Source organism: Dendropsophus ebraccatus, chromosome 12 (genome assembly GCF_027789765.1).
Source record: "Dendropsophus ebraccatus isolate aDenEbr1 chromosome 12, aDenEbr1.pat, whole genome shotgun sequence".
In the NCBI taxonomy this organism is placed as follows: Eukaryota; Metazoa; Chordata; class Amphibia; order Anura; family Hylidae; genus Dendropsophus; species Dendropsophus ebraccatus.
The window spans coordinates 52,700,724-52,723,988 of NC_091465.1; the positions used below are offsets into that span (position 1 = coordinate 52,700,724).

The 23,265-nt window shown below is 39.7% G+C and overlaps 1 protein-coding gene across 4 annotated transcripts in view; it reads left to right on the top strand.

The window, feature by feature from the left end:
• EPS8L1 (EPS8 signaling adaptor L1) overlaps positions 1–23,265 on the top strand; it is a 76,359-nt gene that overhangs the window by 47,244 nt on the left and 5,850 nt on the right. For 3 of the 4 annotated variants that reach the window (XM_069947552.1, XM_069947553.1, XM_069947555.1), the window contains 15 exons: positions 5,907–5,965; positions 8,327–8,488; positions 9,989–10,138; positions 10,227–10,309; positions 11,248–11,467; positions 12,335–12,443; positions 12,545–12,594; positions 14,866–14,992; positions 15,261–15,349; positions 15,438–15,512; positions 16,702–16,850; positions 16,972–17,107; positions 18,710–18,759; positions 22,563–22,659; positions 23,090–23,236. In XM_069947552.1, the coding sequence (XP_069803653.1) occupies positions 5,907–5,965; positions 8,327–8,488; positions 9,989–10,138; positions 10,227–10,309; positions 11,248–11,467; positions 12,335–12,443; positions 12,545–12,594; positions 14,866–14,992; positions 15,261–15,349; positions 15,438–15,512; positions 16,702–16,850; positions 16,972–17,107; positions 18,710–18,759; positions 22,563–22,659; positions 23,090–23,236 (1,703 nt within the window). Of the gene's footprint in view, positions 1–3,167; positions 3,299–5,906; positions 5,966–8,326; positions 8,489–9,988; positions 10,139–10,226; positions 10,310–11,247; positions 11,468–12,334; positions 12,444–12,544; positions 12,595–14,865; positions 14,993–15,260; positions 15,350–15,437; positions 15,513–16,701; positions 16,851–16,971; positions 17,108–18,709; positions 18,760–22,562; positions 22,660–23,089; positions 23,237–23,265 lie in introns of all 4 variants that reach the window. The other variant, XM_069947554.1, reaches the window with a different exon arrangement.

Sequence of the window (23,265 nt, forward strand, 5' to 3'; positions counted from 1 at the left end):
AATCGCCCCGTGTAATAGGGGCCCTAACACAATGTGACTCTCTATGGAAGCATAATGGATCTACTATAAAATGTACAGAGTGATTAAGTCAGACTCGCAATCATACATGGGAACTTAATAGGAAAGACCTCTTTATGAGGGACCTTAGTGTCGCTGAATGCTTGCCTGCTGTGGGTTTAGGTGTGTTCTTAAAGGAATGAGCTCGATGTTTACAGAACACTGTAGGTGGAAGCTTCTAGTTTACATTCCTTCCCCTAATTACATTGTTAGAAAACTCTCCCCTATTGTTGCAGCAGTGACTTCTAGGTTGGTGGGAGGGAAATCTTGGGTTGCAGGCAGCATGCTTTCTTTGATGCTAAGTGTATGGAGTGCAAAGTCCAACTACCTCATCTGCTGAGCCACACTGTGCAAGTTTGTTAATAGATTGCATTGCATCCACTACTTTAAGGGAATGTGTCATCAGAAAAAGTACTTATTGTTTAAGGGTGCCTTCACACTTACCGACTCGCAGCAAAAAACTCGCTGCGAGTTTCTGCTATGAGCCGAGGTCCTGGAAGGCCACTATCACTACATACAATCAGTGGTCTGAAAGATAGCTGCGTGTATGTAATGCCGCCCCCCCCCCTTTTCCCCTTCGGCTCCCGCACCGGTCCCGCACTGCTGTCTCCATACATTACCTGGCTCTGGCTGCACGGGGTCCCGGCGTCTTGCTCTGCCACCCAGCCAATCAGTGTGTTGCCCAGCCGCAGCCACTGATTGGCTGAGCGGCAGAGCAGGACCCCGGGACCCCGTGCAGCCAGAGCCAGATAATGTATGGAGACAGCGGTGCGGGGGCCGAAGGGGTTAAGGGGGCGGCTGCATTACATACACGCAGCGGTCTTTCAGACCACTGCTTGTATGTAGTGATAGTGGCCTTCCAGGACCTCGGCTCGTATCAGAGACTCGCAGCGAGTTTTTTGCTGCGAGTCGGTATGTGTGAAGGCACCCTAAGTCAAGTTTTCACACCAGATTTTTTTGAGAATTTTTGGTCAAATTTTTCATTTTACGATTTATATTTTAAACAATTCCTGTAACCTTGCAGTTTTTAGTCTGCCCACTAAGCCTAAAACTAAGCTGGGACTGGTTCTGTGCAAACTACTTTCAAGCAGTGTCCTCCTTATCATCACTTGTGGCCATTTACTATGTGTAATGGTCACAGCACAATTACAAATGTTTATTCCTGTGGCTGTCATGGCTTGTGGAAAAGCAACTGGAGACCCACATTTTGGTGACTTTTCCTAACAAGTACTAAACAAAAATCTCATTTCACACTTGTCTCAGGGATGTGCAAGTGGTCGACAGGGAGCATCAGTAGGCATTACTAAATAGGGGTGCCAGTAATCCTGATGGGGTCCAGGGCTTGAATTCCACCCTTGATACCTTGTTCCAGAACCTATGAAAAGGGAACTCCACAAGATGCAGCTTTTTGTTCCTAGTTTATTGATATAGCAATGTTACTAAAACAGCTTTCTGGAAGTGTCATGTGGGCTGTGTATGAATATATTATTTGGGTGCTATGTGGTACAACAAAAGGTTGGGTTGTGGTCTCAAAATATTATTGACACATATACAAATATTGCCAATCATCCTCTGGTATCAAGAATGGCGCACCCAAATGGGACTCTGAACAGAGTGGTATTGCATATTGTCTGTTTATATGGGTCACAGGGTCCTCATGTGTCCAGTGCCAAGGTGCAACCATAACCTCTGAACCCCAGCTATATCCCTGACCTGCAGAATCTTGGCAACAGATAAAGTATAGCTATAACATTTTTGGTTGTTTAATACAGTGCATGGGGTGAATGGATGTGGTGTGAATCCAGCGTAGAACCTGGCAACAGAACCTTTGTTTAGTTTTCCTTGCTATGCACTGTTGCTTTTCTTCAATAACAATCTATCTGGTTTTTATTTTGATTTGGTATAAGATAAATAAGGAGAAATGCTATTTACTGAAAGAACTGCCATTTGGAATGTCTTTGGCCTTTATTCCCTCTCTTCTTGACTGTTTCTTGACCTGCAGCATTTCTGGCAGTCTTCACCAGCGTTTAGTTTCAGCTTTGTAGGTGAACAGGCAAACTTCCTCCATGTACCCTGCATGAAAACTGGTTCAGCTTCTATTGTACTGTAAATATAGTATATGAATGTCCTGGTTACTGTAAAAGCCCACATCTTACAGTTCGTGCTCCGAATTTTTATGTGGCACACAAGTTCTTTAATAGATTCAATCCACATTTTACAGAGGATGTTTAGATTTTTAAGGTCCGTTTTACACAAACATAATGTGCACATTTTTGCATCAATATTACAGACTTAAGTCTCAGGCTAAATGCTGGTCGGATTACCGAAAGTGACAGTTGTCCATTCAGGTAATCAGACCAGAAGTCAGGCCAACACTTGCATTTGTAATATAGACATAAAATGTACGTGTAATACATTGGTGTAAAACCATGAAAAAGAACCTGTGATCAGCTGATGAACACGCAATCGCTTATTTGTCAACTGATCTCTGAGAAACTTAAAAATCATTGATGGTCAGCCACACATCTCCCTATGTAAACAGAGAATGTGCAGTCGACAGTGATGAAAGTGAAGGGTCACACAAACAATCCAGCCATTGTTTGTACCACCCTGGCTGAGCAACCATTGAATCTTGTGAAGACTTAAGACTTAAACGAGCATCAATCTGCTGAGAGTTATTAAAGGTATAGGTCACAAGGGTTGTGACAGCTAGTATATCCGGGCTAGCTGGGTGCAGTAATACTGTAGGTTATATGTCATGTGTAGGGTGGTGTTGCTTACATAGAGTGCCTAGTGTACCACACAGTCCTTTGGGCTGTTTCAGTGATATGAAGTACAGGTGAATGACTTCTGACATTAGGATTCCATGAAACAACTGTAACTTACCTAAACAGTTGATGTGCAAAAATTTAACCATCACAGTCTCATATAGCACAAAATAGATATGGCTTTTACACCTAAAAGTAAGAATATTTGGTCAATGTCTCTTTAAGGTTACTATTGATTGCAGGTTAACTAGAGATTTTGGTTTTAGGCTACTATAGATTGATTGTATGGGTTAGGGATCTCAATCTAATTAGACTAAATTCTGCTAACAATGATCTTCATAGGTTGGCTGGCTGTGGTTTAGAAGAAACAATCATACTCACATGTGATATCAAGAGGGATGCCTGCAGGAGCATGATTGCCAATGTTGAAGCCATTCAGCACTGTCTCTGACTGGAGGCCCACTAAGGGAACGGTAAATGCCAAGGGGTACTTGAGCAAATTATCTAACCCTAGACAAGAAGTAGGTTGTAAAACAGAACTTATCATTGCAGGAAGGACTGGAGCAGTGACTTGCTTGCAGCAGGTTTACAGCTTTGCAGAGGAGACACATCTTTTTGCAGAGAGACAAAATCTGATCCTTTGCAGACAATCCGGTTGAGGTCAGAGGCAACTTTAGAAGGCTGTAGCCTGTCTAGGAATATCTTCCTATTTACTTGTTTCTTCCTGTATATGTTGTTAAACAGGATACTTAGAAGACTCACAGCTAAATAGCTGAATAATTGGTGTAACTAGCAGGAGCTGAGCTAGCATACATGTGCTCTGGCCAAAGGCCAGACTTTGGTGGATGTGGACTAGTTTTGGGTCCGCCCTGTCCAGGCTAACAGAGACTAGATTAGGGACTGGACTAGAGACATCACCTGACTAAGACATCTTTATTCCATACATGTGACAGGGTGTGGTCAAGAGTCAGACACAAGAAATAATAACCCATGCATTGACAATGTACTTCAGTGCATGCTGTTACCAGTGTGTAGCAATGTGACCTGCAAAGCAGCAGTACGTACACAAACTATATGATACAGAAACACAATTTAAAGTATTAAGCAAGATATTCCTTAGCCACACAACAACCTTGTGCGTAAAGTTGCAGGGAAATGGGTGCTGGGACATTGCACATGGCCCTGAATAGTGATGGGTGTGCACTAAAATACGTATTATGCATGCAGCCTGTCCATATGTTTTGCATTGTTTGTTTTTTCTTTCACTTTTTTAGACTGTTCTATCTTAGCAAACATTTTTTTTTCACTGTTGATTCTATTCAAATTATTCAAGAAAAGAAAAGCCAACTGTCACTTGCTGGGTTCAATAAATATTTTTCTTCAAGACAGTTCTGAAGATGCTAGAGTGTGACTTAATTTTTAAATGAATAATTTAATACCAGGTTGGTGCCCACTCACTATGGGAATTGTTCTTCACTTCAGCAAGTCAATGTGGCTGCTACACTTTTACCTTTTACAGAATTCCAACCACCCTTGTCTGCAAGTGTGCAACATAGTTGTGTGGTGCTCAAGCCACATTCAGACACAGCGCTTGTCCATGTGCTTACTGATGAGTTACTGCCCTTTTAAAGAACCAACAGAGTAATTGTAAATACTTAATAAAAAGAAAATACATGTGGCACTCGTCACAGTGATTAAAATGGACAATTGCAATTTATTCCATAGGCATAAAGCAGCAGTATAGTGCAAACGGCTGCGTTCATAAACAAATGTGCTTTTTCTGGCCCTGGTGATACACAACAAACCCTCCCCTTTTATATAGAACTTCATTGATAATGAACAATTGATATGAAAACATGTAGTTGTTGTCATACAATTTCTATCTTTATGTTTCTCTTAAATGTATCACTGTCCAGCTGGTGGATTTAATCTGGAAAAATGTTTAATTTATTCAGACCCGAGGGTTCTAAGTAGAGATCAGCACAGTACTTAGCTCGGTGGTCGGCTTGTCAGCCGGCTGCCTTTGAACTCCTTGCCGCTACGTGCTGCTCCTCTCCAGGTGCCTGAAAAAGCTGGATTCAGTCTTGGGAAACTGAGAAGTTTCCCAGGACTAGATACAGTTTGGCCAGGCATGGAGCGGCAGGGAGTTCAAAGTCAGCCGTCTGACAAGGTGTTGTAAGGCCTGTGTCTTTAGTATCATCTTTATTTCATATTGCAACAAGATTTTGTGCTGATCACCTTCTGATACTGGTTTAGTATTAACCCTATGAATTTTAAGTGGCAGCTATTGCTCTGATGTGTTTCCCTGTCTGGTAATGCTCATAAAATTGCTTATGTAGAGGGCAGAAAGGAAAGTTTTTCCTATATAGTTGTAGCCACAACTACTACTAAACTACATATTGTGTTTTGCATGTAATCATATTATTGACCACTATCTTATGAGGACCCAAAAAGATGTTACAGGAACAACATACATTTGAACAATATGTACTTTTTCCACGCCTGTACTTCCTCTTTGGAATGAATTTACTTACAGTTTTGTATCATTTACTTTGTTAGGACTCCAATCCTTTACTAATAGATCTGTTATGTTTTCACTGGCTATTGCCTGAATTTATTACCCTATAGCATATGCCACTTGTTGTCTATCGCTTTTTTAGTGGCTTAGTGTCGACAGGTAGCCAAATCTCTGGACCATCTTCTCTTAATGCTGGACTACTTCTGTTATGGTCTATCAGGTTTGCCCTAAACCTTATGGTCAATAGTAACGTGAGTTGGATTTTCTATATATCACATTAGCTAGGAACCCCTGTCTCCCGATGGCCGGCAACCCTCGAAGGGAACAGTGGCACTGCTATGTACATATAGTAAGCACTAACCGTAGCCAACAAATAGGACAAAACAGACATGTAAAACTCTTACAGGGGCGGAAGATGGGCAAAATATATAAAAAGGGAAGGGAATAAAGGTTACTACTTTTTCTATGTTTGTAGATGATTTGTTTGATTTTAGGTGGAAATGTTCTTTATATTTTACATTTCTATTCTTGTTTTTAATATTTTTTTCTCTTTTTGTCAATAGAACAAAGGAAGAAATACTCAAATGTCATCATGGCTGATGTGTCACAATACCAAGTGAATGTAAGTGTTCATATGAATCACTGAGGAAGTATATACACAATGACATTCCCCTCTATACTGCCGACTATTGTGTTGTTACCTGTCAGAAGAGTCATATACCTCATTGTTCACGGTGCACGGCATGAGCTGTCACAAACAATTGTTCGGCAGTCTCCTCAGTTATTAAAGAGTCTGTCAGCTGAATGCCACTTCTGAGACGACCAGCAAATGTCTTACATGAAACCAGTTATTATCAGAGAGGAGCATGCTCGAGCCGATCCAAACCCGAACTTTCGGCATTTGATTAGCGGTGGCTGCTGAACTTGGATAAAGCCCTAAGGCTATGTGGAAAACATGGATATAGTGATTGGCTGTATCCATGTTTCCAGAGAACCTTAGAGCTTTTTCCAAGTTCAGCACCGCTAATCAATTGCTGCTGAACCCGGTTCGCTCATCTCTAGTTATTATGTGAGATCTCAGTCTTCCTATTATACAGGTTCAAGAAAGCATCAGCTCAGAGTTATCAAAAGTAAGAAAACTAATGTGCCTTTTATTGGTCATGTATCATGTATCTTGGCCTATAAATTTGGGGATAGCTTGGGACTTAAGGCCATCGCCGATTTTAAGGGTAAAGGGTCTATATAGGAAACTGAAGCCCAGTGGCACTCCTCAGAGATTTCTGGTTATTGGAAATCTGTCTTAACATTTTAGATCCCAAGCAAAAGGAATCTCTGAATTACACCAAAGGATTTTGGGTGATGCATTAAAAGGCTTAATGTATCAGAGGATCATTGTATGTATTCCCTTTGAAGAATAAATCTGTTCTATAACAAACTTAATCATACCATAGGCGGACCATATTGATAAAACTAAGAGAAAAAAATTCAGGTAATTTTGTGCCCTGTTAGACCAAATAAGGCCTGAAGGAGATATCAGTACCAAAACACATTTAAAAAAATAAATTAAAAACTAACAATTTTACTAAGGCTGGGTTCACACTGCATTTTTGGAGTCAATTTATCAGTTTCAGTTTTTAAATGGTTACTTTAAACATAACAAAATGGTCAACCAAGTTTTGTGTACACTAAAATAATGGGAAAAAAAAGCATCCTAATGGCTCTTTTTAACTTTATTTGGTACGAATATTTTTGCACTTCCTAGATTTCCCATATATGTATGGGGCGCATTGGGTACTGTGTACAGTACATCACAGTGAAACTGTCATCGTTATCATGCTCCCTGAGTCCTCGGGGTGGTGTCCAGGGGCTTTTTCAGGCATTGATTGATGGGTTTCTTCCTATACCAGCCCCCCTTCATGACTCGGGATTCAAGCAGCATGAAAGTGATGATAGCTTCCCTTTAAGACACTCAAACAAGGGGAAAATACAACAATAACTGCAATAGTTGTATTTTGTTACTGATGTTGTAAAGTTTGGTATATTGGGCAACTTAAGTTGGAAGAAAACAATGCTGCTGTGGCTCAGCCCATACATGGCCCCCCTCTCTTTGGTTTTGCCAGCATAATATTTTCTCTTTACATAAGTGTAGGCTCTGAACTTTCATCATTTACAACATTACATAAACACTTGGAAGACGTCTCCATGTGTGTCAGGTGTAAGGTTTATTTATATGTGGCAGATGAGCATGACGTCAAGGACAACAATAGCCTTCAGGCTGATCTCTAAGTAACCAAGACTTTCTTGCCCCACCCAGTTAATATTTCCTCCACATTAGAACTGCAAATATAAAAATGAGTAATTTAATGCAGCTCAGAAACATCAGCAATACATATGTATAAGTATTTATACTAAAGATTGCCAAACTTTGCGCTTTATGTCAATACCATTTTTTTTATACATATGTATAAGTATCTGTTGATTTGTAATGCCCGGCACACCCACTAATAGCTTTGTCATAGTTTACAGTTAATCCCTGACCATGCATTGTACATGCATTAATCTAATTGAGTTAAAGCTAACAGAACCTTTGCTGCACCTATAAACAAATTCTTGTCCATGTTTATTACATCTGACTGGCCATTTAACATAAAACCACAAGATTTCAATGTCAATGCTAGGTTTCTAACTTGGAGGTGTTTCAGATATCAAATGTATGCCCTATTACCATAGAATTGCTTCTAAACGTGCACACTATAGAGAAAATTTACTAAAACTGTTGTTACACAACAATCTTAAGTAAAATCCCGCTGCCAATTATTTTGGTGCTGGCCTGCCATGGCCACATCCATTCTTTGCATCCAGAACCTACCCACAAAGTGGGGAATTTTCCCTCTTCCTGTATCACTTGTTTTCTAACTCTCCAAAATCTTTAGAGTAACACAAGCTATGTTTTATTGTGTTGACTGTGTTTTCATCTTTGTAGCATTTGGTTACTTTTACTATTGACGAAGAAGATGACGTCCACACAGTGGAAGATGCAATTCGCAAAATTAACCTAATGGATTCGAAAGGCAGAATCTGGATCCAGGAAATGATTCTGCAAGTCAACAGTTCCAGTGTTAAACTTCTAGATGTGGAATCCAAGGTAAATTCCTCTGTGTCCAATTGTGTTAGATTAGTCAATGTTTCTTCTAGTTTTCCATTTTACTTTATGTTATCCTTGGCACCCTTTTCCTCACAGACAGAGGGGAGATTTATCAAGCAATCTTATAGAAATAACTTATAGTCTTATATAGGAATGTTCTTTGTTACTTATAGCAACCAATCACAACTCCACTTTCATTCTACCAGGACTTATGGATATATGCAAGCTGACTGGTGATTGGTTCCTTTGGGAACAACTTTGGGAAGAACATTCTTACTGTAACACAGTATACTGGTATATTAGTATATATCTCTCATACTTGAATAAAAAGGAAGAAAAGGCATGATAGTATTTACAAGCCAAGACGCGTTGCGAACAATAAAGTCTACCTACCTTATGGTACTGCAGTATGTTCTGGGCTGTCTGACATAGCCGATTCACAATCTATGTAGCTTGGGCTAGAAGTCACCTGCGCTCATCTATAGATAGAAGTCATCTACAGAGAGGTCTATTGGTCCATCGGTCCCTGCCAGGATCGACTCACAGATATATATATATATATATATATATCTGAAACTAGGTGATAGTAGAAGTAGCCCACACAAAGTCTCCACGACAGCTTGTATTTAACAGAAATCAGAGGGGACATGTTATCAGTAACACAGGCTTCAGGCCATGGGCTATTAACGTGTCACTGTCCTTATAACATTTAAAACTTAAATCAACAGGGTATGCGAAATAAAGCAAGTTTGCCATTTATCATAATTTTTTTTTTTTTTATCATACTTTAAAACAAAGCAATACTAAGAGACTTAACTCATGATCTTCTGGCCAGTACAGTGTGTCACAGCTCAATGTGTCCATTAATCAAATGGCTGCCTTCTCTGTGCACAGATGACCGGGACTTCCTGTGTTTAGTCTCTTGTTTTCAAACAGTCTAAACATGGGAAGTCCAGTATTTCGCCATGATCACGAAAAAATTGATAACGTAAATTGCAAACATGCTCTGTTGATTTAGGTTTTGAAAGTTATAATGGCAGTGACACTTTTAAAAAGATTTTCCATCCTATATATTCATACCATATTGCTAGGATATGCTTTCATTTAGGGGCCCCACTAAAGTCAGAATGAAAGGGTTAGAGTTTTGTCCCCTTGAAAGTTTTTTCCCATTTAGCAATGCTTCTGGTCACCCAGGGTGCTGGGAACTTCAGCTATCCCTATTCACTTGATTTGGCCCATGCAGCAGTACCCTGTACAGTGGGTAGCTAGGGTGCCACTGTGCAGAAAAAGATAGTGATGAGGAACAGTGCTTTACCATTCTGTGGTCTCTTCACTCTCAGGATCAGTGGAGGTCCTAGTGATTTTCCAAGTTTCGAAGTTTTACTGTACACAAAAGGACGTGTAACCCTTTTTCTTTTGAAGGTCTTATTAAATGGTTTCAAAGGTCTGCCGGTGTACAAATTATAGTAAGTGATTTGTGTTGGCATTTTGTTTGTACAGGAAGAACTGGAAGTATTTCCTATCTCTGCCATACAACGTTGCGACACTTTTCTCCCAGAAAACAGACATCGTTCTCTGCTGGTGTTAGTGTGCCAGGAAAGATACCAACCAAAGGCTGATGTTCACTTCTTTCAGTGTGATGGAATTGGAGTAAGACATTTATCTTCTAGACTCTGAGAACTAAACAAGTTACTATGTAGTTGTCAGTTTCTTAGTCTCTTGTTTTTATATTTTCTAGGTGGAGTTGATTTGTGAAGATATTAATAGTGCTGTGTCTGATTCTAAAACTGGAGATAATGCAAAGAGACCTACAGCCCTACGGTACTACAGCAAAGGATTATAGTTTATCTAAATAACCTTAGGGTGTTGCTCAAGTCTTTCAATGAGGTGTATAATATAATCATGTTTTAATGATAGTAGCTCTTGACTGTTTCATCAGTAGTTGAGGGCTGTTGCATTTGACAATCCTAAAGCCCCCAAAAGAGAGGAGCAGCGCTCCCCGTTGCTCCTTGTTCGCTGCTCGCTGCCGGCGCTATTACACACGGTGAGCGGGTGAGTGCACGGGGAAGGGGGGGGGGTGCAGGGAGTTGCACAGTATTTTCCATAACATTGTTAGCCCAAACCATAAATTGAAATGGCATGCAGAAAAACGATAATGGAAAGATTTGCACTTTTTTCTGTGCCTTGGATCCACTTCTGGTTTTGACTTAAATACTGACCAAAAGACTATGGCCCAGATTTATCAAAGGGTGTAAAATTTAGACTGGTGCAAACTGCCCACAGCAACCAATCACAGCTCAGCTTTAAGCTCTGGTAAAATGAAAGCTGAGCTGTGATTGGTCGCTGTGGGCAGTTTGCACCAGTCTAAATTTTACACCCTTTGATAAATCACCCCCTATGTGTGAACCAACTGACCTTTAGGTCAACAAAAATCAATCCATAAATTGTTACTGTGGTCTTTAGTGATAGGATAATAGAAGGACTTAGCTGAGTCCTTTTGAATTGAATTATGCTCTTATGTTAAGTTGTTATGAAATGTGGGCAAAAAAGGTTTAGTTCAATATAACTAAGCAGGCTTACTCTTCGGTCAAGGTAAGCTAAATGACAGTCACAGCTGGGGCTGCAGTGTTGACTATACGGGTACGGGTCATTCTTAAAACTTGGTGGCATCTTGTAAAATATTCATATTTGATTTGTTGGGATAAAATGTTCTGATTTAAATAGTGTGAAATAATTGTATGCATCCTTCTTGTTTTAAGAAACACCCAGGAGATGATAAGTCAGCAGAGCACAAGTAGCTCCAATTCCTTCATGCCCCAGAGGCAATGGAAACAGCCCCAGACACACTACGTCAGCCCAGCAGAGATTCTGGAGAGGGAAGCACAACGTAGATCTACAAAGCCTGCAAACCCATCCGTGAACTCTCAAGTCATTATCAATCCAGTTCCACAGATGCAGCAGTCAAGTAGTTCCTCACAGGTATTTAGATTTTTATTGGCTAGATATGGCTGATATTGTATATTGTTTTATTTAGGGGTTCTCCTTATGTTACAAATTATCAATATAATAAAATGTCTGCCTGCTGATAGTAAATGTAAACAGGTGATGAGTAACTGCCAGACAATATTATATTGCAAGAATGGTGCCTAGCAATCTAAGGGTACATGCACACTGCAGAATTCCAATAGAACACTCATTGCGGATTTCGCAGCTCGCACCTGTTTATGGACTCTGGTGGTCACGCACATCTCCACTGCTTCAATAGGCTTCATTCTATAGCTTGCAAAATTCGGGCGGATGGTGGAATCTGGCAAACCACAGAATGAAGCCTATGGGACCAGCGGAGATGCGCGCAGCAGTGAGTGGGTGCGAGCTGCGGAATCCTCAACGGGTATTCCGTAGTGAGCTCATACCCTTATACCTAAAAAAACAAGACATCAGTGAGGGTCCCAGTGGTCTTAAGCCCATTAATCAGACATGTGTTATTTATTTTGTGGATAGGTGATAAGTTATATTGTTGTAATATCACCTTTAAGGACAACTCGGCACAACAGCTTCAACCATGTTTTGTTTGGGCAAGGCTAGAGCCAATACGCACTAATGCAGTCTTGTCAGAGACCATTCAATAACTATAAGGTAAATAATGTACTGATTACTTGAGCACAGTATTATATCCATCACCGCCCAATGGAACAAATGGATTAATTTACTAGAACAGTCACAATCAGGATGAGCCTTACTGGGCCTTATATCCTGCATATAAGATAATGGAGTTTGATTAGTGAAATGTCACAGAGGCGATTTATTAATTCCCTTGTATTGCACTTTTTTATCTTATGCAAAAAGGATGAAGTCTACAGTCAAGTGGCACGAACTGAGAAAAACTTACAAATCCCACAAAATTCCGGGAGTCCACAAATGCAACAAAAAAGTAGCTCAGGGGGACAGACAGTTGGTAAGTCATCCCAATGGGTCCACATATAACATGTACAAATGGAAATATAGTGTAACTTACATGTGCACTAAACTAATTTGTTATAATGAATATTCTTACAGTTGATGGGGACCCCAAGGACCCAATGGCCATCAGAGCTGGTCGTGAAGTGGTAAGTATGAGAAGTGAATGTTTTTTAAGTCTACTTTATAGACAATACATAGATAAATAACAGCCTTGGATTTGCAACTATGAAGCTGTAATGTAATGACAGAGTTTCCAGGCTTTACAGAAACATACAATGATTAATCCTAACATGTAAGCTCCTAAAATAAGCAAAAACAGAAGAACATGAAAAGTATGAACATTGGGTGAAGAGGAATCATGTTTTCTCTGCCACCTCAAAAAGATAGTTTTAGGAATGAGAAAATAGTTTGAGAAATTCTTATATACTTCCCTCGGTCATTTTGAGGTTTGGTGTCCCTTTAATGTTCTCATATGATATTTTTTTTCTTCAGGATAATTGTCGTCTTTCTCTTAGTGCCCCTTTCTGTTTTATACTGCCATTTTGTCCTTGATGCTGTCTCAACTCCAAACACAACCTAAGAAATGCCAAGAGACAGAGATGGTACTACCAGGTGTGATCTGGCGGGCGCTGTCCTAAACTAGATCTCCCGGCACATCTATGGCCAGGATATACACTTGTTGTGAAATACAGATTTTTTTTAATAATGTTTTCACAGTTGAATTATTACACAGATTTATTTGAGTTGTTATATTTTTCTGTCATTACTTTGACTGTGTTAAACCAGTTTAGATGAGGGAACTGAGATGAGGGAACTGAACTTCAAGAACAAGAATCATTATGAACCTGGTCCAAGATGGCGGCTTAATAATTTAACCCCTAGCCACACCAGTCAGTTATTTTATGTCCTGTTGGGAGGTTACTTTCTGCACCAGGATGTACAATAACTGATCGGATCCCGGTGCTCTTTGTTTACATAAACAGTGACCAGGAGTCCCAGCTAAACTGTTCAGAAATTTTTTTAAAATTGCTACTAAAAAAATTACAGTCTCTAAAATCTTAAAAAAGTAAAAGCATGCCAATATAAAGTAGACATGTTATAGATATGAATTAATAAATAATTTATGTGGTATAACTATCTTCCTTATTAGCAGAGACTTTCAAATTTAAAGAAATGCTATTTTTTTATTTGTTCACAATATTTTGCAGTTTTTCACAACAAAATGCTAAAAGTATCAACCCAAATTTACTACCAACATAAAGTAAAATATGTCAAGAAAAAAAATCTTGCAATCACAAGGATCGGTAAAAGCATTCCAAAGTTATTAATACATAAAGGGACACGTCATATTTGAAAAATTTAGCTTTGTCATAAATGCCAAAACTGGCTGTGACCCCTAAGGGTTAATACACACATAACAAAAAAAAGGGTATGCTCACCTGTCCACGCTCCCCAAATGTCCTTCTATGAGTCTTCAGTGTCCTCCACTGATAGCGCCGTGGCCAGTGATAAGCTGAGCAGGCTCTCACTCCTGAGACAAGGGTGATAGCCTGCTCAGCCAATCACTAACTGATTGAGATGGGACAGCGCTGTAGCCAGTGAATGACCAAGCGGGCTGTCACACTTGTCTCGGGATAGACAGCCCGCTCAGCCAATCACTGGCCACGGCAATGTCCTGTATCAGTGATTGGTTGAGTGGGCTGTCACTTCCAAGATGAGCGTGACAGCCCACTCAGCCAATCACTGACTGACTGAGAGGGGACAGTACCCGGCCATTGATTGGCTGAGCCAGCTGTCAGTCTCATCTCAGTCAGTAAGTGAAGTAAGCTGCAATCGGCGGGGGACACCACGGTAGCATAGACAGGTAAGTATTTATGACCAATCTTGCTAATCAGTTAAACACCTGCAATTGTTTAGCTGTTTTAGTGTGGTTTGTTTAAGGCTCGGTTCCGACAAACTTCAACTTTTATTTAAAAATCTACGAACCCTGCCAAACTAAGCTTTTAAAAGTTTGCTAATTTATACCACAGATTACAAAAAAAAAATAGAACATATTCCCTACCTTTGCTTACAGCGCTATGCCAAGCTGTCTGACAATGTGCATGCTACATAAGCTAAGAACAACAGTCAGCTTTGAGCTTATTTCCCTCTGTTTTGCTCATTGTAAACCATTTACACTGAGCAAAACGGGGAAATAAGCTGCTTTTCATTGGTTGTGATTTTGTATTAGGCTATGTTCCCACTATGTCTGTCTCATAACATTGATGGTCGCAAATATTGATCATGATCATTTTTTGCGTCCATCAATATTATGCAACAGCTGCCTTTCTCTGCTATGATCCCTTAGTAAGAACATAGCCTTTCTGTTTATTATGACTTTATACTATTTTAGACATGTTTGTCTGTGTGTTGCATAGGATCTTCTGAATCACTGCTTTGATGACATTGAGTACTTTATGGGAAATCTTCAAAAGTCAGCTGAAGCTTTTAAAGTCTTAAATCAAAGAAAAAAGTCAAGAAGAAGCAAGAAACCGGAAGTTGGAGGTAAAAATGAATGCTAAAAAAGAGAGGCCTACTAGTTTCAATGGGCACTGATTAACACTTAATTTTATTCTGTGGTGGCCCTGCCAGAATTTATACCACAGATGACGACTGATCACAAACATTGTCCAATGATAAAAATAACACAGTTCTGTACTCTTTTATATTATAATGGCCTGCTTATATTGCAACTGTTTCATTACTTCTATCTTTAGTATTTATGTAAGTTAAAAAAAATACTATTATCTCACATTATAACAATTTTTCACAGAGGGACTGCTGACTCTCAGAGCTAAACCCCCAAAATTAGAAGACTATGAAGAAGCTGGACGGAAATTTAAATACTGCTTCTGTCTGCTGGTATGTACCGTAGTAAATGCAAAAGAAGAGCTAGACAGTGGTATAAATAGTTTTCCCTAATGTGTTTCCCTATGTTTTCCTCACATAGGCAAGGCTTAGAAATAACATTATGAATCCCAGTTCGATTGAGCTTGTTCACTTCTTATTTGGACCACTTAAAACTGTAAGTTTTATTAATCAGATGTTCTTTTTTTTATGTATTTTGTAACTTGTTTATAGTGTAGGTTAGTTTTTGAAACTTTGGACTCCATTGTGTGTTTGGGTCACCTGTGAGGTAACCATGGAGCCTCAACCTTATAGAGACCTAAGCTGTTTTTGGACAATTAATACATGTTAGGTTTAGATTTTTAAATAATGATGTTCCTGTATTTGTAGAGCTTATAGAATTGTTCTCCTGATCAGGGCCCTCCTTTATTGTAACCCAGGGGCACCAGGCGGTATTAGCTAGAGCTAGTTGCAGTATTGCTGAGGCACTTGTCAAGGGGAATGAGTAGTAAATGCCCTCCCTGGGTCCCAAACACACACCTGTTAAATTTGTAGGCATAGTCCCTGGGGTTCCCTGTAGTGTGGTGGTGATGTTATAGAGAAACCATACTCATGGTATCTCTGTAAAACCTCTTGCCAGAAGAGATCGCTGAGTGCCAGATCCAGGAATATGGGCCCCGGGCTTAGACATATGGGTTTAGCTAATCCTTTAAGATTTTCTGAGAAGATTGAGCGAGGTTCAGTGGGGTACTTTGGCTTTACTTGCTGTCTGCCAACCAGTGGGGACAGCTGAAGGACTTCCTGAGAAAATCTTTGTAGAACTTGGTCACCCCAGGCTGTGAACCCATCAATTGTAGTTGCCCCTTTTAGGGTTTAGCAGGCCATAGTTACATGTGATTAGACATGTGAGGAAATCAAAGACAAATGGGTACAAGGGTAGAAGGAGCAGAATACTATACGTCCTTATAGCCCCCTAAAAAAATTATCCTCTCCCTAGATGCAGTTTCTATTTTACTATACAGTAGTAATAGCCAACAGTACAATACATTTGGTAGTCCCTATTTGTTTCTATGCCTGTATGTTTTATCATCAGAGGACACATGCTTTAGGCCACTAGATTTTAACTCTTAAAGCAGGTCCTAAGATTGAGGAATGGTAACTTGTATGGTATTACATTGAAAAGAAAAGATTCCCAATGATTTTAAGCAGCACATCTAATGCTTTATTCTCAACCGAGAGTGGGTGATCATAGACATTTCAATCAATAGGAGCCCAGTAATGACTATTGTGGGGAGGAACTAGCAAGATAATAATATAGCATGATATATAGCATTAAAAAATGTAATCTTGTCATTTTTTGAAATCAGTTGGTGGACAGTTCTGGAGGTGTGGACATGGTTGCTGACATCAGAAGCCCAATGTTAACCAAAGAAGCTGTTAGTCTGCTAAAAGAGTGTTTAGATGAGAAAGAACTAGAATTATGGAATTCTCTGGGGCCAAACTGGACTAAACCAAGGTATAAATTAATCCCACAATTGTACATCCTTGCAGTTGTTATTAGGAGGATCTCCGAGGTAAGAGGAGATAGTTGGACCAGATACTGAGAAGTATTTTTCTTTGTCTTTTTCTCTATATAGACTGGAATTTCCACGTGACTTTTGTGAGCCATACATTCCCACATTTAAGAGTGGATGGGTACCCACTAATGGTGATGGAAAACCCTGGGAAGATCCTGTAGAGCTTCAGCATCGCCATGAAGAATTAAGGTCACAGGTAAGCAGTTTGTGTATGAAACATACAAAGACAAACTCTTCCACTGGAAACATTTATTTCTTGTACTCAATAGGATTGTCTAAGATTAAAAAAGCAGTCCATTTTTTCAGGGTTGTTTTGTGTCCTTATAATTTATGCTCACCATCACAAGTTGTACACAAGCTGCATCAATGCATTTTATTATTATAACTGGGTAATGTGATCACCAGTCTAACCCACAGAAAATCACAGTGTTTAATGTGTCAGAGAAAGCGGCTTGTTCTGGGTCAGCTGGCTTCCGGTGAACTACTGGATGACATAATAAGCATATTATCAGCCACCTCCAGGCAGCTCCCAGACCCCTCTTCCCTCTTCATTCAGCTCTATCTGTATGCTGTACGCTCCCTTCCAAGACGGGTCATGTAAACAGTGTCCCTGGCAGTCTCTGCACTCTGTAATAGTGGGTTAATCTGAGGTCAAGTTGCTGGTGACATTACTGTTATTAACCCTCCCGGCATTACAGAGTTCAGAAACCTCCTCCTTGTTAGTCTTTTAACTGACCCTGTATAGTATACACACCATGAGACCTGGCCCAGCAAGTCTTCCACCTGTAGAACACACAGGGACCCATATAGCTAAGCCATTGTTAGATTAGGTTTTATGTTGAAATCTTCCCTTGTGGGATTCTACTCCGAATGGGCAAGGCTTAAAGAGGAAGTCCCACGAAATGTAAAAATCTGGAAGGCAGAGGAAAGGTGGGAAACATAATAAAGAAAGTATACTTATCCGTTCCTGTGCCTCAGTAGCACCGCTCTCTGATCTCAGACTACTGCCTGATGCCATTTTCAGCTGGCATTCGGGTATGTTTCATATCTGGCCCTACTGATGAATTGCCCATTCAGCCACTCAATGACTGTGTCCTGCTAAGTCACTGGTTGCCTGCGCGGGCAATCTATTAACGGTGTACGTACAATCCTGCTGTAGCAGGAGCTGCTTGAGGCCTGCAGTGGGGATATATCAGTAAGGCAGCAATACAGGGTCATAGGAACAGGTAAGTATGCTTTCTTTATTATTTTCTCGCACCCTTCTGGTTATTTCAGAAGTGTGGCACCCTTCTGGTTAACAAGAAGTGTGGCAACCCACAGCCTGACACATTTACTGTAGTTCACACCAATAAACCGGCATCCCTTTTGGCTAAGATCTTTGCCAACTCCTAGGTGATGTAGATTTCAGTCTATGGTACACCCACAGCCAAAGATGCTACAGATTGCTCGGAGGTGTGTGCCTTGAGTATAGCTAAAGTGAAACTTGCAATCATAATTATTATTCTCTGTTTATTTATGACCAGCCAAGTCAGAAAATACCTTCCTGGAGGGTTATGCTGCTGCTTCTGATATGTAATGTACAGTAGTATATTGTCTGTAAAGGACATGGTTGTATCTATGCATGGGCAACACAAGGTCAGGACAGGCTTTTAACCTGCTGACGTCAATGTCAATACAAGCAATGGAAGTAGAGATGAGGAATTAAGGAGTTTTCTGACATTTTTCCTCTTTTGATACCTTTTTATGTTCTCTATCTATCTGTTAATTTTAATTTTCCAATTTCCTGTGTGTTTTTTAGCAATCAACCCCTCAAGTTCATCAGCCACCACCACCTCCAGCTTTGAATGGGTATGTGATTTCTTATGATTTGATGGCATTTGATTCCAATATACTGTAATTCATGTTCCAAATTGCTGACACTGTTGGATCACTGTTAGGACAAAGAGACACATTACTTTTCATATATTTAGCTGTGCTTCCAGATGACAGAGAAACACTTTTATTGTCTGGTACGAGGAGTCAAAGAGGCTTTTACAAGCTCCTGAATAGCTGCAATCTGGCATACTTCTTCTCTCTCCCTCCCTCCCTGCCTGATTGACACATAGAAGCTGAGTCCCAAGCAGAATCCCGTATGGCAGGGGGAGGAGATGTTACAGCTTGGTGCACTTCAGGAGCTCGGGAAAACCTCTTTAACGCTTCTTTATTATATAATAAAAGCATTTTCTACATTCTTAAATCATAGACACTGTTAAGGTTAAATTTAGATGTTGACCTGACTCTATGGAGCCAGGTCCTCCCAGGATAAAGGATGGTTATCAATTGATAGCTAGAGCTGTAACCTGCAGTATTACCAACTCGTCACTTATAAATAACGGACACAGATAAGACATTGTATCATGATTATACGCCTGGATAATAATGGCCCAAGTTTTATTATGGTAATCACATTTTATAGACAGAAAATGGGGCGGTACTACACATATTGTAGTGTATTCATATAAAGTATGTAGAAATTCAATACAGGTGGGGTTCCAAGTCACAAGACACATACATGTCACACTCTGATAGGCCAGTCCATAAATGGTAGCAGTAGCTTCCTGTACTGCGCAGTCAAGGTGGTATAAGGTGTGAAAAGTTAGAACAATACATTCTTTGCACTGATAATAAAGGATGATTCCCAGGGCCCAAATGTAACAAACAGTCCAGTTTGTTCAGACAATGTCCTTGAAACTGATAAGGACTTGTAAGACATAGTTCATCATTAGAAAATTCCTTATTGTCTCCATGTATCAGAAGTCTCAAAGTAAGAGGAATTTCCCATAAATTAGAATCATAAAATTAACCCTATCAGACACATATATGAAATGTAACATGTAACAGTTTGGAACATGAATTGCCGCTGATTCTCTTTAAGGTTATGTTCCCTCAATGGAATATGCGCCAGAATTTCAAGCAGATGCCAAATGGTGGACTCCGCTTAGAGTTCCGCCTATCCCATAGACTCAGTGATATTCTCAAACAAAATCATCCCAAAGAAAAATACCTAAAGAATGGCCAACCCCTTTAGAGGGAATCTGCAACAGAGGCCCTGTACAAAGGCCCCAATGTAGATGTAAACCTTGCCTAATACTGTATATTTGTGTGCTGCCAATTTTTTATATTCATCTGTAGAGTTACACAACACAAAGCTAGATTCTTAAATATTAACAATTTTTATTAGCATGATTAAAAAAGGAGCGCTTACCCATCGTGGTATCTGGCGTCCGCTACCCCGCGATGCCACGATGGGTCAGCCCTCCTTATGATTTTTTGGATACTGCATTGTTTAGGTAGAGTTATATGCAGTTTACCTAGGAGGCCATGTGGATACACTGCATGGCTATACATAATCATCTGGACGCTTACATAATATATGTTGGTATGATTATGTGACTTTTTACATTCATGGTCTCTTGGCTGTCTTCAATTACTGGATCCTTTTTTGCACAAAAAATATGTTTTATGTGATTTTTAAATCATGCTAATAAAAATTGTTAATATTTAAGAATCTAGCTTTGTGTTGTGTAATTGTTCTATAGTAAGGCTATTGATTATGATATATCTTGGGACGTAATTGTGGTTAATTAACTCTGCTAGGCAGAAACCAAGGTAAATATTGAGTGTCCCTTGGAACTATTGTATATAATCTGTAGACGTAAATTGGGTCATGGATTTATACAAAACCTCTGTTAAAAAAATTATTATTTGCTCACTTGCTACACGTGGTATATATAATTCTGGAGTCCTCTGCCTTAGGACCACATATGAATGCTATATCTGGTATATATAATTCTGGGGTCCTCTGCCTTAGGACCACATATGGATGCTACATGTGGTATATATAATTCTGTAGTCCTCTGCCTTAGGACCACATATGGATGCTATATCTGGTATATATAATTCTGGGGTCCACTGCCTTAGGACCACATATGAATGCTATATCTGGTATATATAATTCTGAAGTCCTCTGCCTTAGGACCACATATTAATGTTATATCTGGTATATATAATTCTGGGGTGCTCTGTCTTAGGACCACATATGGATGCTACATGTGGTATATATAATTCTGTAGCCCTCTGCCTTAGGACCACATATGAATGCTATATCTGGTATATATAATACTGGGGTCCTCTGCCTTAGGACCACACTTGGATCCTACATGGTGTATATATAATTCTGGGGTGCTCTGTCTTAGGACCACATATGGATGCTATATGTGGTATATATAATTCTGGGGTCCTCTGCCTTAGGACCACATATGGATGCTATATCTGGTACATATAATACTTGGGTCCTCTGCCTTAGGACCACACGTGGATGCTACATAGTGTATATATAATTCTGGAGTCCTCTGCCTTAGGACCACATATAGATGCTATATCTGGTATATATAATTCTGGAGTCCTCTGCCTTAGGACCACATATGGATGCTATATCTGGTATATATAATTCTGGAGTCTTCTGCCTTAGGACCACATATGGATGCTATATCTGGTATATATAATTCTGAAGTCCTCTGCCTTAGGGTCACACTTGGATGCTATATGTGGTATATATAATTCTGGGGTCCTCTGCCTTAGGACCACATATGGATGCTATATCTGGTACATATAATACTGGGGTCCTCTGCCTTAGGACCACACATGGATGCTATATCTGGTACATATAATACTGGGGTCCTCTGCCTTAGGACCACACATGGATGCTACATGGTGTATATATAATTCTGGAGTCCTCTGCCTTAGGACCACACATGGATGCTACATGGTGTATATATAATTCTGGAGTTCTCTGCCTTAGGACCACATATGGATGCTATATCTGGTATATATAATTCTGGAGTCCTCTGCCTTAGGACCACATATGGATGCTATATCTGGTATATATAATACTGGGGTCCTCTGCCTTAGGACCACATATAGATGCTATATCTGGTATATAAAATACTGGGGTCCTCTGCCTAAGGACCACATATGGATGCTATATGTGGTATATATAATTCTGGGGTCTGATGCCTTAGGGTCACACTTGGATGCTACATGTGGTATATATAATTCTGGGGTCTAATGCCTTAAGACAACGCTTGGATGCTACATGTGGTATATATAATTCTTGGGTCTGCCTTAGAACTCTAGTTTGATGGGATATTTATAATACTGGACAAGGAATAAAATAGCATAGTCTTTGGAGAACTAAATTATGTCACTTAAAGCACCTACAGCTTTCTAATACAGAGCCATAGGGACTTTATGTGCTGCTTACCTTCATGTGTGTCTAATGTATACTGTACATTTCACTGCAAAAAGGAAAAAAAGAAATGAATTCCTGTTATCCAGTAATTGGAATGTAGCATGTTTTACAACATATTTCATAAAGCTATACAAAAACATTTATTTTACTTCAGCTGCTTCATGTCTGACGGAGTGTGTCAGTGCTGCTCATTAAATGTAATGATCATCATCAAAGGATGAACCTGTCAGGTGATCAGGCTAAATACCGTACAATTACCGTATAAAGAGCTTGGCGAACCAGGTTATGCAAAGATTGGTGCAAAGCAGAAAGAAAGGGATAGCTGTTACACTAAATCCATTGTCACCATTTTATTTTGCAGTCACCAAGAGACAAACAGCAAATGTGTCAGCTGCACGTATGATTTTGTAGCCAGAAACAGCAGCGAGTTGTCAGTATTACATGGAGAAATATTGGAGGTATGTGTTATGCCTGTGCCTATGTCCCCTGGCATAGGTTATCAGAACCTACTGTATACAGGCCATGATATCCCCTTTGGCCCATAATCCCTAGATTCTATTGTATTCTCTATAAAAAATACTATATAATACCTATAATGTCCTATTTAGCATGTCTGCTTTACAGTCTCCATTAACATAGTCATTGCCCTATTAATTCTGAGATTTACGCCATGTAAATTAATATTGTTCTGATCATGTGATTTTTGACACAGAGCTCAGAAATAACAGTTTTTGAAACAGTTTTTTTAACGTAAAAATATTAATGTAGTTCAAGTTATAGCAGTCTGAGCTTAGCTTTCTGATGTAGCATTAAATGATAGAATAATGGCTGCCAGCTCACTGAATACTGGTTCTAATAGTTCTCATTTCATATTTTTATTCCTTTTAGGTTCTGGATGATTCAAAGAAGTGGTGGAAGGTGCAAAATCGCTTTGGGCAGATTGGTTATGTACCTTATAATATACTTTCTCCAGCCACAGCAGCAGAACTTGACAAAGCAAAACAAAATGGAGTCCCACCCGGGAGCCCAGTAAAGGTAAGCATGCGCAGCAGTGTTCAATTTCT